General features: G+C 35.4%; 1 protein-coding gene across 1 annotated transcript in view; it reads left to right on the top strand.

Annotated features, from left to right (window-relative positions):
- The window catches only part of Spata6 (spermatogenesis associated 6), a 63,252-nt gene that overhangs the window by 13,473 nt on the left and 31,374 nt on the right, over positions 1-18,405 (top strand). Inside the window, exons 2-3 of the mRNA XM_069987282.1 lie at positions 3,569-3,706; positions 5,417-5,465. Coding sequence (XP_069843383.1) covers positions 3,569-3,706; positions 5,417-5,465 — 187 coding nt within the window. The remainder of the gene's footprint in view (positions 1-3,568; positions 3,707-5,416; positions 5,466-18,405) is intronic.

An 18,405-nucleotide genomic window follows, 5' to 3' on the forward strand; every position in this document is an offset into this window, starting at 1 on the left:
CTGAGTAGCTAGAATTACAGGTGTGAGCCACTGGCTCCTGGCTTGCCATGGATTCTTGACTGTGGCTTATTGGCCTTCACTCCTCATGACAGTCTCCACTGTTGTGAGAGCTGCTTGTCACTTCCTGTTTTGTAAGGAGGGAGGCAGCTGCCTTGCCAACACCCTCACATGTGCAAGCTACAGGTTTTTCTCTTTCTGTTGTTGATATTACCAGCTTAGCCTCCTCACTATCCATGACAGTCAGAAGTAGGCAAGGAAGAATAGTTTAGAGAAGCCTTTATTGACACTGTTGCAACACAGATAATATCTTCTGGCTGTTCAGAAAGTGAACCGAACAGCCTGATTATGTAACCAAAAAAAAGGATTGTGGCAAGATTGTCTGCACTGAACATGACTTTCTTTCAGTTGGGCTTAACATTTCCTTAAAGGACACAACCCAAGTTGAATGCCAGTGCCTCGTGCCCTAATCCTAGCTCCTCTAGAGGTTGAGATTTTTTTTTTAAATTTTATTTTATTTTATTTGAGAACATACTGTACAGAGGGGCTACAATTACATGGGCAGGATAATGCATACATTTCTTACCAAGCATTGCAGCCTCCTCCTTTGTTTACCCTTCACCTCCCTTCCCAGCCTTCCCCCTCCTCCCACCCAATTATACCCCCCTCCCCCCCACACACCGACATTGTAAAGTTGGTTTTGACATGACATTTTGTACTTCTCATTGTTGCAACAGGTCCACCCGAATCCTTAAACGACTTGTTTGTCCCCATCTCCTCCACATGTTATACTGACATCAAATATAGTGAAAGCGGGGGTTACACTGTGGGGGAGGGACATACAAAGCAACAAAGAAATAATCTTATAAATGCGTTAGAAACACATGCATTAAAGAAACGAAAACATTAAAATAAATATTTAAGGGTTCATTTTCCTAACATCACATTATCTGACCTTTTCTGCTTGACTCATACCTATACTAGATATTGCAAATAAGGGAAACCATGGGACCTAGAGGGAAGGCCACCCCTCCCCCCCAGCACCGGTGATCTCCATCTTGGATACCGACAAAGCTCGGAGGAGCTGCTAGCTCCAGCTCAGGCCTTGGAGGCTGAGATTTGAGGATTGTGGTTTGAAGCCAAACCAGGCAGGAAGTAACCACCAAAGACCCAGTAGTGTTGCTGTGGCTCAAGTGGTAGAGCACTAGCTTTGAGCATAAAAGCTCAGAGGCAGGCCCCAGACCCTAAGTTCAGGCCCCAGATTGGCACAAATAGATACATAAAATAAAATAAATGCCCTGAACTATAGCTTTTGCTAAAGATCTCTGTGTACATTTGGGGGCATGCTTTTTGTGCCCCTGTAGGCAGTTGCCAAACTAGTCTCTACTTCCAACTTACCCAGAGCTTTAATATCAGCTAACAGTGGGAGCACACAGCTTTCTAGCTCATTTCTGGCTGTAAGAACAACTCTGAACATGTTTATAGCCTTTTAAATTACTGAGAATAGGACTTCAGTTAACCACCTTGCTTATTATTTTCTACTTTTCCTCTCCGATTTTAAATTCTTTCTTGCTTTCTGTAAAGCTGCTGAGGTTTTCTTTTTTAATAATGGAAGAATTTTTAGCAGTGTAGATGAGAAAAACATCTTGTTTCTAGCCTGTGTTAGAGATTGGAAAAGGACCCAGTACTCAGTGATCACAAATAGATTAGCTTTGTCCAATAGATGTATGCTCAGAGTCTCAAATTTGAACCAAAGATACAATTTGAAATTTTCTAGGCTTACATAAAAAGTTAAAAGAAGTAGAAGAAATTAATTTTAAATGATACCTTTTACTGAAATCAATATATTAAAAATACTGTAATTTAATAAATAATACAAATTTTTTGAGATATTTTACCTGCATTTTATACCACATCTTCAAAACTCAATATGTATTTTACATTTGTAGCCCACCTGAATTTGGACTAACCATAGCTGTTGGTCTCAGTGGATAGCAGCTACTGTATGGAATGGTAGATTTAGAGGGACTCTGATAGTTTTGTTCTTAATGGTTAGTAGTAAGAACTGGACCTGATGCACTAGGATTTGCTGAGAACCTCGATGTTTGTGATCAGTTGTGAACATAATGGGGGAAGGGTAGAAAATATGGTAAAATGTAAATAGTCAACAATATCTTAACTGCTATGTACAAGGGGCAGAAAGTCTTAGTCACTTGTTGAATGCAATAGTCAGATAAGATGGCAGATAATTTATTCTAGCAATAATGGTATTGAGTACTATTGATGAGTCAGGCAATGCTCTAAGCACTTCAGATATCTTCCTTAATATTATGGTTCATTCACTTTGTGATCTTAAGTTAGTAGATCACCTAAACTTCCTTGGGAGTATTTATTGTTTCTCTCTATAAAATATCTGGAGATGTACTAGACAATCTCTACCCTTCTTAATCATGAAAACCCATATCTTTGGATATAAATGATAAAGAAAATAGAATTTCTTTTTTCAGGGACTTTATAATCAAACAGAAAGTGAGGTATATTTATTTCATTGAAATGAATCTGGATAATAATCTCATCTTAAAAGAGTTGTAAAATATTGACCTGAGTAGCCTCAAACTTGATGTGTAGTACAAGCTGGTGTTGGACTTTTTAATCCTCCTGCTTCAGCCTTCTGAGTGCTGGAATTATAGGCACTTTTCATTATGCCCAGCTTCCATATATACTTCAATATGTTGTTAGGGGATCAGACATATTTTATTTATTTTTATTATTAGTGTAAAGGTAATGTACAAATGGGTTACAGTTACAGAAGTCAGGTAGTGAGTACATTTCTTTTTGAACAGTGTTTCCCATTCCAAGACATATTTTAATGTTACTATGTTGGACTCAAATTTTGGGAACCATTTAATATCCCATTAGGGTATTGACCATTGACAGTAGAATATGGCAGGGATTGAAGAAAGGGCTATGGATTACATAGAAAGTGCAGATTTTCTGCCTATGCTTTCTGTCAAATCATAATAAGGCAGTTAAGTACTATTTAATATTTAAAAGTACTATATTAAGCAAGACACTTTCAATTCACCAGGTTTGAATTTTTGTCATGTTGTGTTTGAATATATTACCTATGAATTTCTATTTAGGGTGATGAAGATCAGATTTGTCCTTTTCATCTGCAATTTTTTGTTCTCTAATATGATGTTGTATTTCTGCTGAGTGTTAGTTAATCCTTTATGATTAAATGATGCTGAATAACTTTATATCAGCAATTCAGCAAAATTGGAGCCTAAGACTGCTTAAAATGATTAATGTCTGTCCGAAGAACAAGTACATAGTGTTTCAAATGTGGAACAAATAACCCAATGGAAAAGTGTAGCTTTCTCAAAGGAATGGAAATTATCAAGGCATTTAAAGTAAATTCTATGAATAGTAGAATTCTCTCTTTCTCTCGCTCTTTGTATTTCCATTTGAGTGCCAGACTGCTCTTCTTATGTAATATTTGGCAAGTTATTTTGGTAGGAAAGTTCACAGAATTTTTATAAAGCAGTAATATCCACTTGATTTATTTCAGGTAACTTGTCCAGGAGTGGTGCTGAAAGACAAGGAGGACATCTACCTTAGCATCTGTGTGTTTGGCCAGTATAAAAAGACACAATGTGTCCCAGCCACTTTTCCACTGGTCTTCAATGCCAGAATGGTGTTTGAAAAGGTAAGTTCAAATATTGGACCAAGTATTAGCAAACAAACACAAAAGCCAAGTGACTCCAGTTTTTTAGTAAAAGCCAAACTTATCATTGGACAAATTTTTATGTAAACAAATTATTAGAAATTTGCTGGCTCCATGCTTTGGATTAATCCAAAATTGTAAATAGAGAAGTTTCAGAATAAATATGCATTATATTATGCATTGAATCAGTTGCCTTTTTCTTGGTAAATAAGCTTGTTTCTATCATTGTCTTAGTGGGCTTTATGTAAAGCAATTTACCTTGAATTCTGAATTACAATTTTCACACAAGAAAAGAAGACATTAAGAAGTAAGAGTATGTCACATCTTGTTTATGACTACCTTGTAGTTCTTGTTTCTGTCATACTTTTTCCTTTGTTTTCTACCCAAATTGTTGCTTTGGGAGTTATTAATTCACTTTCATCTTTCCTACCTATTTCCTACTCATAATTACCCAGTACCTTCTCTATACCATAGGACAGAGCACTATTTACAGCTGAAGACCTATGCTAAACAAGGAAAAATGTTCTCCATTTAGAGCTTGATAGGTGAATAAAGAGAATTAAAGATCAAGGAGGTTAGAGAGATTTTGAAGAATGGTCAGAGAAAACAGTAACATTTAAACAGAGCCTGAGTGAGGCTATCAATTATGTGAAGAGTCTAAGAGGAAGGCATTGAACGTAGAGGGATAGCAAATATAAAAGCCTTTATATTTGTTAGGAATAATCTTGCTGAATTAAGAGAACACCAAGAAGGCCAATATGATCATGGTAACTAATAAAGAAAAGAGTTCTAACAGACGGGGTTGGAGAGGAGGCAGAACCAGCTATAAAATTTATAGTAGCATTCCTTTTTGGCCACATCCCCACCAGCATCTGTTATTGTTAGTTTTCTTGATAATGGCCATTCTAACTAGGGGAGGTAAAATCTCAATGTTGTTTCAATTTGCATTTTTTTATGGCCAGAGATGTAGAATATCTATGTATCTATTGACTATTCTTATGTTGTCTTCTGAGAAGTCTCTCTTTAAGTCTTTAGCACACTTATTAATTGGGTTGTTGTTTCTTTGAGGAAGCACTCATACAGTGAGAACAAAGGAGGATATTCTTAGGAGAGGATCACAAATGCTCAACTGTGAGCGTATGATCATATAAAAAGATGCTTATTGAAATGAACTCCAAGAAATGGAAACGAGGGTTTTTTTTATTGTACTATTTGAAGTTCTTTTTCTTTTGTTTATTTTCATTTGTCACTTTTTTATTTCTGTATCCTTTGTCTTATATGTAAGTTTATCTGATTTGGGGAAGAAAAGAGGAAGCACAGAAATAGTGGGACAAAGAGTGAACCAATTCAGCAGTGATACTCACTAGACACTATGTTGGAAATGAACTATACAACTTGGGGGAGAGGGAAGTCGAAATGGGGAAAAACTGGGAGAGAATGAGGGAGAGGGTTGCACTGTTCAAAAAGAAAATATACTCATTACCTGATTTATATCATCTTTACAATAAAATTTAAAAAATAGTGATCATGGCATCATGGCATGCAGAGAGGAATGGACAGTTCTTGCTAACACCGTAAGTTTGGTTGGGAAAGGAACGATATTCAGGGAATGTGAGATTTCAGAAGAAAAGTCATTACATCTTCCTTTCCTTCCTTCTTCACTTATACCCCTTCCTTCTGCTCCCACATCAGGTGTTTCCTGAAGCAGTAGACCCTGGAGATGTGGTTGCACAGCTTGAGTGTAAGTTTTTAGCTTTTTAATTCTTTATTTTAAAAGATCTTAGAATTTATCAACTCTACATTATTTAATACTTGGTTGAATAAAAGTTCAAAAGGATATACTAGAACTTCAGAACTCTTGAGCTAAATTTTTTTATACTTCTTGAATTTCAAAATATACCTGGAAAGAATTTTTTTAAAAAATTACTGAAAAGTATTTATCTTTCTGTTGTGGTCTATGGAAAATAAGACTTATTTCAAATTTTATTAGGAAATATACTGTAGAAATGTTCTAAGGATAAAAATTCATGGTAGACAGGACTTTGCCCTGAAAATAAAACTAGGTCTTTAAGTCAAGTAGGTGAAAAATAGAAGATCAAAGTAATACTAATTTACAGTACCTATGTTTTTTTCATTTTTGTATTACTTTCATTATTTATAAATTACTTTAGGGAGATAAATTTTCAAGGCTTTGGATAACAGTAATGTCTTCAAAGTACTAGGAATCAGATACAAATGATACAACTACTTGTATCAGCAGTGGTGAAGTGTACTCTCCTTCCTGCTCTGTTGAAACTCTAGCAAAGTGGAAGCATGGAACCATGTGCTATACTAGAATCGAATCATGTAGGGAGGAAACAGGCCCATGGGGCTTTCAAGTTAGTGATGGATGTCTCCAGAGAATATTTTGAGGCAAATGCCACATCTAATTAGTTAAAGCTGTTCCGGCACCTGATAAAGCACTTTCATGGTAGCACACTAGGTAGGTTACCATGCGCAGATGTTAAGGAATATATGAATTTTAATATGCTCTGAGTATGTTATTCATTATGTGAGAAACCAGGTATCTCAGAGAAAAGACAGTAATTTATTTTCTTTTGAAATTTTTCTGTAAAAAGAAACAAAATGTGTTGTTTCCTATTTAATTTGAAATTTTAGAATTACAAGCAGAATGCTTAGTGGTTAGTGTTTGTTTCTTCATTTCCCTGATTCAGTTTTTCTCTTGGGTCTCTATGAAACAAGTGATAGTCTACTTTCTCTGCCATATCTTTAAATGATGATACTCTATCGTTTTACTCTCTCTGGCGTTTTTCATTCATTTCTGTTCTGTCTTTATATGACACTCTACAAAGACTTGACTTTATATATTACACATGATAGGTGATTACTCATGATTTTCACATCAGTTTTTATTTCAAACCTTTGTCATGAATTTGGAGGTCTCTCTTCATTTACTTCACTTCCCCTATCTTTCCATCTTTGTCTAGTAACTTTTTCTAATACTAAAAGAGCACTAAAAGTAGAGTGGTAGTCTCACATCATGTTCACCCTGGCTCACATAAAACAGGTTCTGGAAAGTTAGGTGTGGGGGTAGACACCTAAAATCCTGGCACACAAGGAAGGCTGAGTCAGGCAGATCATGAAGCCAAGGATAGCCTATGCTACATAGTGAGACCCTATTTTGAAAAAGTTATTGGGTTATTTTAAAGCAAACTTTGTCATTCTATTGCAAATACCTTTAACAGGTAAAGGCTTCATAAAATATTAAGCAATCACTTTAGTATCACAAAATTAAAAATTCCTTAATAAAATCAAATAGTCATTATTCAGATTACCTCAGTTGTTCCCCAAATGCCTTTTTAAAGATAGTTTCTTAAAATCACAACCCAGGCAAGATTTGAAACAAGTATTATGTATGACTATTTATCTCTTTAGTTGCCTTTCTGTAATAATGTCTCCTACTTTTTTGTTTGATTTTATTTTTTTGGTGCCAGTCCTTGTGCTTTGAACTAAAGGCTTAAGTGCTGTCCCTACACTCTTTTTTAAAATATTTTTTTATTTAAGTAGTTTTACAAAGCAGTTGGCATTGAACAGTTCATGAACACAATGCCTCTTGATCAATGTCACTCTCTCAACATTCTCACATGCCCCTTCCCTCACTTTTCTTAATTTTGAGGTTATCTATTGAATTTCTTTTGTCATTTAACAAAGCAGTTTGTGTATACAATATATCTTGATCTGTGCCAACCCTTCAACATCTTCACTACCCTTTCCTTATTTTTCTCGATTCTGTAGTATATATAACACATTGTTGAATGCATTCTACTCCCTTCTTCCATTCATTTTTCCACCCTTCTCTCCATACCCCACACCAACTCCTTGCAAGTACCTATTTCTTGGTACTTATTTTGTTGGGTTTTAACTTAGTCTTTCTAAAGAATTATACTATTTGAGCCAGGCGCTGGTGGCTCATGCCTATAATCCTAGCTACTCAGGAAACTGAGATCTGAGGATCACAGTTCAAAGCCAGCCCAGGCAGGAAACTCCGTGAAACTCTTATCTCCAATAAACCACCAGAAAAACCAGAAGTGGGGCTGTAGTTCAAGTGGTAGAACGTTTGCCTTGAGCTGAAGAGCTGAGGGACAGTGCTCAGGCACAGAGTTCCAGCCCCACGACCAAAAAAAAAAAAAAAAAAAAAGAATTATACTATTTACACTCTTCACAAAGTCAATTATACTTTGCTCAGGATAGCACTCTACACTTGCGCCACAACTCTACTTCTAGCTTTTTGCTGGTTAATTGGAGATAAGAGTCTCCTAGACTTTCCTGCCCAAGATGCTGTCCTCAGATCTCAGCCTCCTGAGTAGCTAGAATTACAGGCATGGGGCACCAGATGCTAATTAGAAGATGCTAATTAGGCTTTTAAGTTTGCTTAGGTTCAATATTATTTTATTTTGTTGTTTGTAAATCATCCTTGACAGTTGGTGCCCTGTGCATAATGTGTCTTGTCAAGTGGTATAAAATGTGTGCTTATCTTTAGCATTGCTAAGATTGATGATTTAGTTTCAGGCATAAGCCTCGTTCCTGCATTATAAATTTCCAATAAACCTTTTTCCTAATAGCTTTAGCAACCCCTGAGAGCCATCTTTTCATTAGGGCCATCACAAAATGATTGTTTTTATAATATTGTCATTTTAAAATTTAGTAGCTGGAATTTTATAAAGGAAAATTTTATTATCTATATTTTGGTTCTCCTGAAATCTGTTACCTATAGAAAAGGCAGCATAAGTATGTCACTCCCTTTGGCCCTTCCTTTATTTCATAGCTTTAGTAAGGTATGATCTACATATCATAACATTTACCCATTGTAACTATAGATAAATGACTTTTAGAAAACATACCCAGTATTGAGCCATTGTAACTATCCAGGTCACAATATTTCTGTTATCCCAAAAATTCCCTTTATACCTATCTGCAGTTAGTCCTTATCTCCACTGATTTTTGTAAATTTCTATAGACTTGTATTTCCTAGAAAATTCATATAAAGGCTGCATATTATATACAGTATTTTCTCTCTGACTTCTATCATCTAAAGTAATGTATCTGAGGATCCTTCATATTATTCTATATGTTAACAATTCATTCTTTTGTTAATCACCAAATAGAACTATTTTGTAGAACATTTTTCTTTCATTGACTATTCAGTGGCTGTTTGGATTATTTGGTTTTTGTAAACAATGTTGATATAAATGTGTGGATGTTTGTGCTAGGTTGTATGCTGAATATATATTTAAAATTTTAAGAAGCTGCCAAAATGTTTTTTAAAGTTATTAATAGCATTTTACATTCAAACCAACAGTGCTTTTCTCCATCAGTCCCAGAACTTGATAATGTCATTCTCTTTTTAACAGTGCTTGCTAAGTCATTCATATATCTGATCTTGTAAATGTTTATTCACATCTTTTGCACATTCTTGAATTGGGTTATTTGTGTTCATAATAGGTTTTAAAGGTTTTTCTTTGTCATCTAAGTCCTATATGAAGAATATGTTTTATAAATATTTTCTGCCAGATTTTGGTTTGTCAAAATGATCATGTACTCCTTTATTTTACTAATATGGCTTAGCATACTGATATATATTCCAATATTAATCTTTAACTCCTGGGTAATGCTATATAATTCTTCTTATATTTTCCTGGTTTGTTTGATAAATTTTGCTAACGATTTTATGGTCTATAGTTTTGTAATTTGATTTTTATTGTTTTGTTATGTAGGCATTATTGGCCTCTAAGAAGAAATTGTATAGAATTTATATTACTTTTAAACATCTACTAGAATTCCCTTGTGAAGTGATCTGGGCCTGGGCTTTTCTCAGTGAGAAGATTTTAAATTACTATCTAATTTTTTTATGTCTTTCTCTTCTGAAGTTAGCTTAGATATTTATATATTTATATGAATTTGTTCAATTCCTCTAAGAAGTTTACTTGAAGTTGTTCATTTTATCTTATGTTTCTTTTAATTTTGTCAGGGTTAGTAATGATGTTCTTTCTTTCCAGATTTTGGTAATTTGTAGTTTTCTTGTGAATGGTTTAGTCTAAAGTTTTATCAAATTTGTTAATAATTTTTAAGAACCAAGTGTTTGTTTTGATTTTTCTGTTATTTTATTTGTATTTCCCTGATGTTTAATTTGATCTTTATTCTTCCTTCTACTTACTTGACATATAATTTAGTCTTTTCTAGCATCTTGACACAGAAGCCTAGATGAGTGCTTGTAGTTAGTGATTCCGTTTAAAAATGAATTTTTAAAGCTGTAAGTTTCTCTTTTCACTGATTATGCTGTATTTCATAAATATTGAGTCTTGTTTCCATTAATTTCTTTTTTTCTTTCCCCTTTTTTTCTTTCTTTCTTCCTGTGTCCTTCTATTTCCTTCCTTCCTTCTTCCTTCCCTTTCTCCTTCCCTCTCTTCCTCCCTCCCTCCCACCTGTCTGCCTGCCTGCCTTCCTTGTTTGTCAGTATCAGAGTTTGAACTCAGGGTTAGCTTTGCTCACTCGATAGCTTTCTACCACTTAAGCCACACATTCAGCTCAGCTTTTTTTTTTTTTTTTTTTTTTTTTTTGATGGGTAGTTTCTGCCTGTGCTGGACTAGAACCTCAGCCTTTCACTTTTTCACATCTCAGCCTCCTGAGCAGTAAGGATTACAGACTTGAGTCACAGGCACCTGGTTTGTTGTCATTAATTTCAAGATGGCATTTTTTTCTTTTTTTAATGTTATTTCTTTGACCTTTGGATTACAAAATATGTATTTTATTTCCACACATTTGGGGGCTTCCTAGATTTCTTTCTAATGCCAATTCTGTTTCAATACTGTTGTGACATCAGAACATAATTTATAGAATTTCAGTTCTTTTAGATTTATTGATAATTATTTATATTCTACATTAAAGTCTGTGTTTGCAAATTGTCTAAGAATATATGACACAAAATGTACTTTTGTAACATTAGTGAGTTATTTCTTGTCAGTTTATAGTCATTTATCTCTTAATGACAGGGATACATCCTGAAGAACACAAGATAAATGTTTTCACATTATATGAACATCATAAAGCATGCTTACACAACCCTGTATGGTATAGCCTACCATACACCTAGGCTATAAGATAGCCTAGGCTTATAGCCTTCCAGGCTACACATTATTGCTCTGAATACTGTAGGCAACTGTGACACAATGTTAAGTACCTTAACATAGAAAACTCACAGTAAAAATAGTAGGGGATTGCGCCAAGCACTGTTGGCTCATGCCTATAACCCTAGCTACTCAAGAGGCTGAGATCTGAGGAGTGCAGTTCAAAGCCAACTCAGGCCAGAAACTCTGTGAGACTCATTTCCAATAAAGTTCTCAAAAAAACCCAAAAGTAGGGTTGTGGTTTAAGTGGTAGAGCTCTAGTCTTGAGCAAAAGCAGCTCAGGAACTGTACCCAAGGACTGGGACGTACACCCACCCCCCCCCCCCCCCCACACACACACGTACTAGGGGATTGGAATCTTTCATCTTAATTATAATCTAATATAACCAGTTTGTTTTTAGTTAAAATATTATTATATGGCATCTATATGTATCATTTATATCAGGGAAGCTGATAATATTCAAGTCTTTTCTAGTCTGACTTTATTTTTGAGTGAGGTTTATTTTATCAATCACTAGGAAATGGTTATCTACACTTATAACAATGATTATTCTTTTCCTTCTCCTTTTATATACGTCAAGTTTTGTATCATATTACATTCTGGGTAGCAATTTGTATCGCTAAGTCATTATTGAATTTAATCTTGATTATTCTGTAAAACTTCATTTGGCCTTTAAATATAGCCTTGGCCACTAGAAGGCTCAGAATAAATATTGCAGGGGGAAGGATTTGCTTGCAGGTAGTTCACTTAGGAGCTTCAGGGAAATACATGTTAATATGTATGAAATATATTGTCAATTATATTTAAAGCTATAGTAGGGCAATTTATATAGAAGGCATTCTCTTGAAAAGATGTTTTAATACTTAATTTATCAAGATAAAATTAGACATGCGTAGACTATACCCTGAGCACCGTTTTTGGACAAGGAAGGCAATGAAAGTTTTCTACTTCATAAACTTTTCTATTAGCCTATTCATAACCTTTTTCTCTTCAGCTTTTCTTACTGAACATTTACAGACTTTTTCCACATGTACATACATACACATATACACATATTACACAAACTACCACAAGTTTACTCCCTGTTCATCTAGATAAACATGTGTCTTGGGTTTTCCACTATTTCTAGTCACTGCACAAATTTATCATCATATTCAGAAAGCCCATTTCTTACTAACACATGTAATGTGTAAACTAGCTTCTCTATTTGCCAGTACTTCAGTGTCTCATTACTTTAGTGTCTCATATCTTCTCTCTCTATATATATGGATATTTTGATAGCTAAAAGTTATTGCTATAGTTTGCCTGTTGAATGTCATGTGCTGGGGGTTTGGTCCCCATTGTGACACTATTAGAAGGAGGTGGAACCTTTTCAATCCTTAGGTCACTAGGCTGTGTGGCCTTGAAAGGGATTGTGGGACTTCTCATCCACTTTCTGGCTCATGAGATCACCACTGTTACATGCTACAAGCTTATGCCATACGTGCTGTCTTCACAAGAGGCCCAAAGAGCTGTGGCTGCCATCTTGAGTAGAACCTCAGAACTATGCGTCTTTTCCCTTTATGTCTTTAGAAGTTTAAGCTAACAAGTTGCTAATTGTTCTGCCAAAACAAAAGATATAAAAAGGATAATATGCAGGGCAGAAAGAGGTGAAGGGTGTTCCTGATTTTCTTTTTATCCCTCATGGTGTTATTTATTTTTTATTTTGTCCTGTTAAAAATACTTTTCCTATTTTGTTCACAGCTGTATCTCTAGAGCATGTAACTGCACTTGGCACATAATAGGCCTTTGATATCTAAAGAGTTAAATAAAATATAAATGTATCATATAACTGCCTTTCATTACTATTTTCATGACTCTTGGAGCTATCCTGTTGAGAGGAACCTGTTTGTAGTGTTATAAGACTTTGATTAGGAACATACTTTGTGTTTGAGACTTTAAAATAGATAGGTATTCCGAACCCATTCCTTTAACATTTAGATAAAGAGGAGACACAATCATTATTTATGTAGCAGTAGATTAGTAGGTAGCCCAATAGGCTCCTTGCCTATAGGGAAAAGTGGCAGTTTCATTAGAGCCACTGATTTTTAGTTTTTATGAATTAATGCTTACCTGGTGTTTGGGATATTTAAAGTACTTTTAGGTGTGGATTTGAAGGTGAGAATAAGTCCTTCAAAGTCAATGAATGTGAGTATCTCTGACTCAATCTTCACAAGAACTTATAGGATTCAGGATTCATATTTTAAATCTACAAATACATTCTAACCAAGTTATTTTTTAAAATTTATGATACAAGCAATTTATTTTTAATTATGTTAGTGAACTTAAAAAATTGAAAATATATATTGTTCAACCAGAAATACCTCATACATTCCTTCAAATAACTAGAAATTTTTATGTAATACTTTGTACTTTGAATATATTCTTTAACATTATCAAAGACATATACATTTTAAATTTTAGTAGGTTCTCCTACATTGCTATAGCATTTTATACATCAAGTTTTTTGTTTTTGTTTTTGCTTTTTTTTTGCCAGTCGTGGGGCCTGAACTCTGGGTCTGGGCACTGCCCCTTAGCTCTTCTTGAGACACAGCACCACTTCTGGCTTTTTCTGCTTATGTGGTACTGAGGAATCGAACCCAGGGCCTCATGCATGCAAGGCAAGCACTCTACCACTGAGCCACCTTCCCAGCCCCACACCAAGTTATTTTATAAGCATGTAAATAGACATTTAGAGGAAATTATTATAGCAATTTTTCCTGCTGGTACAAAGGGTTAGCAATAGCTTGAGCCTGGGCACTGGTGGCTCACATTTGTAATCCTAGCTACTCAGAAGACTGAAATCTGAGGATCATGCCTTGAAGCCAGGCTGACTTGGAAAGCCTATTAGTTTGTCCAGTTAACCACCAAAAAAGCCAGAAGTAGAGCTGTGACTTAAAGTGGTAGAGCACTAGTCTTGAACAAAAAGAGTTCAGGGAAAGTGCTCAGGCCCAGAGTTCAAGCCCCATAACCACTACCACCACCACCATCACCACCACCAAAAAATACCCAACATTCTGGCCCTTTCTTTTAAGGTATTTCCTGAAGGTTTTTGATTTGGTATACTGTATACTAGTATTTCTGGAGTGTTGTAGTCTGTCTCTAGTTTGTAATTTACACTAAAAATTATCCATGTAAATGAGAGTTTTTATATAGGAAGGAAGATAATTGTCCCTAGTTATAAAGGGCAGCTTTGTTAAGATGAGATTAATTGCATTGTACAATCCAGTAAGGTGAAATTTGTATCAACTTAATCTTCAGTTTCCAGCAGCACTTGTTCTCAATAAAGCTTTTCCCTTAATAATTGAAGGCTTTCTCTCTGACGTTTTTTTTTATTGTGGTAAAATATAGGTAGCATAACATTCGCCATCTTAAATCATTTTAAGTATACACTTCACTAGTATTTAATACAGTGGTATTTAATACTGTGCAACAATTGACACCATAACTTTATAACTTTATAACTTTTCATCTGGTAGAACTGTAACTCTACACCCCTTAAATAATAACCTTATTTCTCCCTTCCTTATACCCCTGGCAACCACAATTCTGCTTTCTATCTCTATGATTCTGACATCGTGTCTCATATTGGTAGAATCATATGGTATTTGACCTTTTTTGACTGGTTTATTTTACAGAGCAGAATGTGAAGGACATTCTGAAGATTCATTTGTAACATATGTCAGACTTTTCTTCTTTTTAAAGAATGAATTATATTCCTTAGTGTATTTATAGCAGTTTTTGCCTATCTATTTGTCAGTGTTAATAAGGTTGCTTCTACCTTTTACCTATTACAGATAAATTGCTGTGAATATGGTGTGCAAACATCTGAGTGCCTCCTTTTGGCTCCTTTATGTATGTTCCCAGAAGCGGTATTGCCAGATCATATAGAAATTCTGTTTTTCATTTTTCAAGGCTATGTTGTAATGCATTTCTCTAGTTTCAGCTATATAGGAAGCAGAGGTAGGATCATGGTCCTGAGGCATCCTTAGTTCAAATCCTAGTACTATCACAATTTTTTCCCCCTTTTTCTTAGAAATTGCCATACTGTTTTCCATTGCAGCTTGCCATTTTACATTACCGTCAACTGCACACGTGACTATCTGGTCACCAGCCTTTGCTGTTTTTGGTTTTAAAATTTCATTAGTAAATATCCTAATGGATATGAGGGGTTATCTTATTTTTGTTTGACTCTTCATTCATTCCCCTAATCCTTAATGCAGTTGGGAATGTTTTTTTTTCTTTTTTACTACTTTATTGTTGTTTTAGAGGTGATATACAGGAGGGTTACCTTTATGTATGTCAAGTAATTAGTACATTTCCTTCCTGTTCCCCCATTCTCTTCCATTCCCTCCCTCCCATCTCGACCCTCTTGCTATATGGTCATTCTCAATGTCCAGTGTAGTCAGTGGGCTCTGCTGCTGCGGTTTTTCAACTGCTTTCCACAGTTTCTGTTCCCTTCCCCCATCTTCCCCAGATATGCACACATATACACTGTGCATTGGGTAAAGAATACAGATTCATCAGAAAATGAAAAGAGAAATTAAGAAAAGCTCCTTTGTTTCCTTATCCTTGGAGTTCAATTTTATATATACATTGTTTTATATACATATGAAGAGGTGTTTGGGTATTACAACTTGATGATTTTCTCTTAAGACTGTCCTCTTTTGTTCATACTGTATGTGATATCTAGAATTCTGAATAATCCCATTGTGTTTTATATCTAACTTCCACATATTGGGGAGAACATGTGCCATTTGTCTCTTTGATCTTGGCTTAACTTACCTGACATGATTTGATCCATCCATTTCCCTGTGAATGACATTATTTTACCCTTTCTAATGGCTATGTAAATTTTCATTGTACATAGATAGTATATTTTTCTCTATCCATTCAATTATTGTGGTGCATCTGGGCTGTATCCATATCTTGGCACTGTGAATTGAGTGGCAAGGAACATTGGTGGACAAGTGTCTTTTTCATATCCTGGTTCATGATGAGAATATTTTTTATGTGTTTATCAGAGATTTGAGTGTCTTCTTTTCAGAAATGTCTATCAAGTCCATTTTAAAATTGGACTCTTTGTTTTTTCTTATGTTAGTTTTCTATACATTCTGAATATTAATCTCTTCAGATACATGTTTTGCAAATACTTCACTTTATCCTTTGTGTACTTTTTACTCTGTTGGTAATACCTTTTGGTGTAATTTTTTAAGCTTTATGCAGTCCAATTTTTCTAGATATTCCTTTGTTACCTCTACCTCTGATATCTTATCCAAGAAACCATTGTTAAATTCAAAGTCATATCAAACTTGTCCTATGTTTTCTTCTAAGATTTTGTACTTTTTGGTCTTACATTTAGAAATATACTGCTTACGGGGCTGGGAAGGTGGCTCAGTGGTAGAGTGCTTGCCTTGCATGCCTGAGGCCCTGGGTTCAATTCCTCAGCACCACATAAGCAAAAAGAAAAAAGCCGAAAGTGGCGCTGTGGCTCAAGTGGTAGAGCGCTAGCCTTGAGCTGAAGAGCTGAGGGACAGCGCCCAGGCCTAGAGTTCAGGCCCCACGACCGGACCCAAAAAAAAAAAAAAGAAAGAAAAAGAAAAGAAATATATACTGCTTACATTTAGAGCCCTGCTCAAATCCTGAGTCTGTATTTAGCTCCATGAACTGTCACTGGGTGATCTGCATAACTACACTCTACGTCAAGAAACAGAACACTGCTATAGCCACAAAGCCTCCCTTAGTCTATCTTGCAATCTACTTCCTCCCTGCTTTGCAAAATAGTTTTTACCCAAACAACTAGTTTTGTAGTTTACTTTGCCTCTTTTTGAATACTAAATAACTGGAATCATCTGTGTGCATTCTTTTTTTTTTTTTTGGTCAGTCATGGGGCTTGAACTCTGGGCTTGGGCACTGTCTCTCAGCTCTTCAGCTCAAGGAGAGTGCTCTACCATTTGAGTCACAATATCACTTCCAGTTTTCTGGTGGTTTATTGGAGATAAGAGTCCTAGAGACTTTCTTTCCCGGGCTGGCTTTGAACCGAGATCCTCAGATCTCAGCCTCCTGAGTAGCTAGGATTACAGGCATGAGCCACCAGCGCCCGGCTATGTGTGCATTCTTTTTGTTCTGATTGTTTGCTCAGCTTTTTGAGAAATTAATTCATGTTGGAATTGTAATTTTTTCATGTTTTTGCTTTGTGGTATTGTATTTTGGAGATTATTTAAATTTAGTTATTCTATTATTTTCGGCAGGTCAATGATGGTTTAGAGATTTTGACCTTTTGCTATTTTGAATTATATTTGGCACATTTAGGATGAGCTTGTAGGATTCTGTATCTTAATAGAAATAACATGAGTAGATAATGTCAGGATGTTTTCCAACATTACCCCAAGAATATGTATTTTTATTATGTGGAAGTTCTGTTTTCCATAACCTACACCTGGCACAGCCAGAAGTTAAAATTTTAGTCATTATGATGGGTAAATAGTTGTTTTTTCTGACATTTTCTTAAAGACAAATGAGATATATACCTCTTTATATGTTGAACATGCTTTCTAGACTTTTTTCTCTTTAGTTGACAGTCTTATGCCCATTTTCTTTCTTCTTATAGCGCTGGGGTTTGAAAACACAGGGCCTCACATTTACTAGGCAAGTGCTATACCACTGAGCCATGCCTTACATCTGACCTTGAACTCAGGGCCTGGACCTTGTCCCTTAGCTTTTTTTTCCCCTCAAAACTATTTTTCTACCACTTGAGCCACAACTCCACTTCCAGTTCTTGGTGGCTAATTGAAGGTAAAAGTCTCATAGTCTTTTCTGCAAGTTGTCTTCCAACCACAATCTTTGTATCTCAGCTCCCTGATTAGCTAAGAGTGAGTCACTGGTGCTGGTAGGGATTTCTTTTCACTCATGTGCCTTCCTTTTGAAAAATGAAATCTGTGTCTGTGACCTGTCCATGCTGCTGTTTCTCAGGAGTCCATTCTTTTTATTGCTCTTTTATTGTATGGACAAACAACAATGCAGTCATCTTCCTATTGGTGATTTTTTTGTATTGTTAATGACTAAAACTACAGTGAATAGTCTTACCAATGTCTATTGATAGACTTATGTTCCCTGTTCCCCTCACATACTCTTAGGAGAATTCCTGGATCAAAGGGTAGGTGAATACAGTACTTAGTTTCAGTTGATGCTGTTCTGCAGTTTCCCCTAAATAACTCTGTCCTTTATAGTTATACCTGAGGATTATGCGTTGGATGAAAAAGTTGAACATTATATATTGGATGGAAGTTATATCAGAAGTTCCAGATCTACAGTTTCAACCAACTTCAGATCAAAATTGCATTTTAGAATTAATTACTTATATTTGAAACAGGCATAGATTCTTTTTCATGCTGTTATTCCCTAAAGAACAACTATTTACATGGTATTTACCTTGTATTGGTATTGAGAGTACTCTA

Source organism: Dipodomys merriami, unplaced genomic scaffold (genome assembly GCF_024711535.1).
Source record: "Dipodomys merriami isolate MVZ:Mamm:240054 unplaced genomic scaffold, mDipMer1.0.p SCAF_34, whole genome shotgun sequence".
In the NCBI taxonomy this organism is placed as follows: domain Eukaryota; kingdom Metazoa; phylum Chordata; class Mammalia; order Rodentia; family Heteromyidae; genus Dipodomys; species Dipodomys merriami.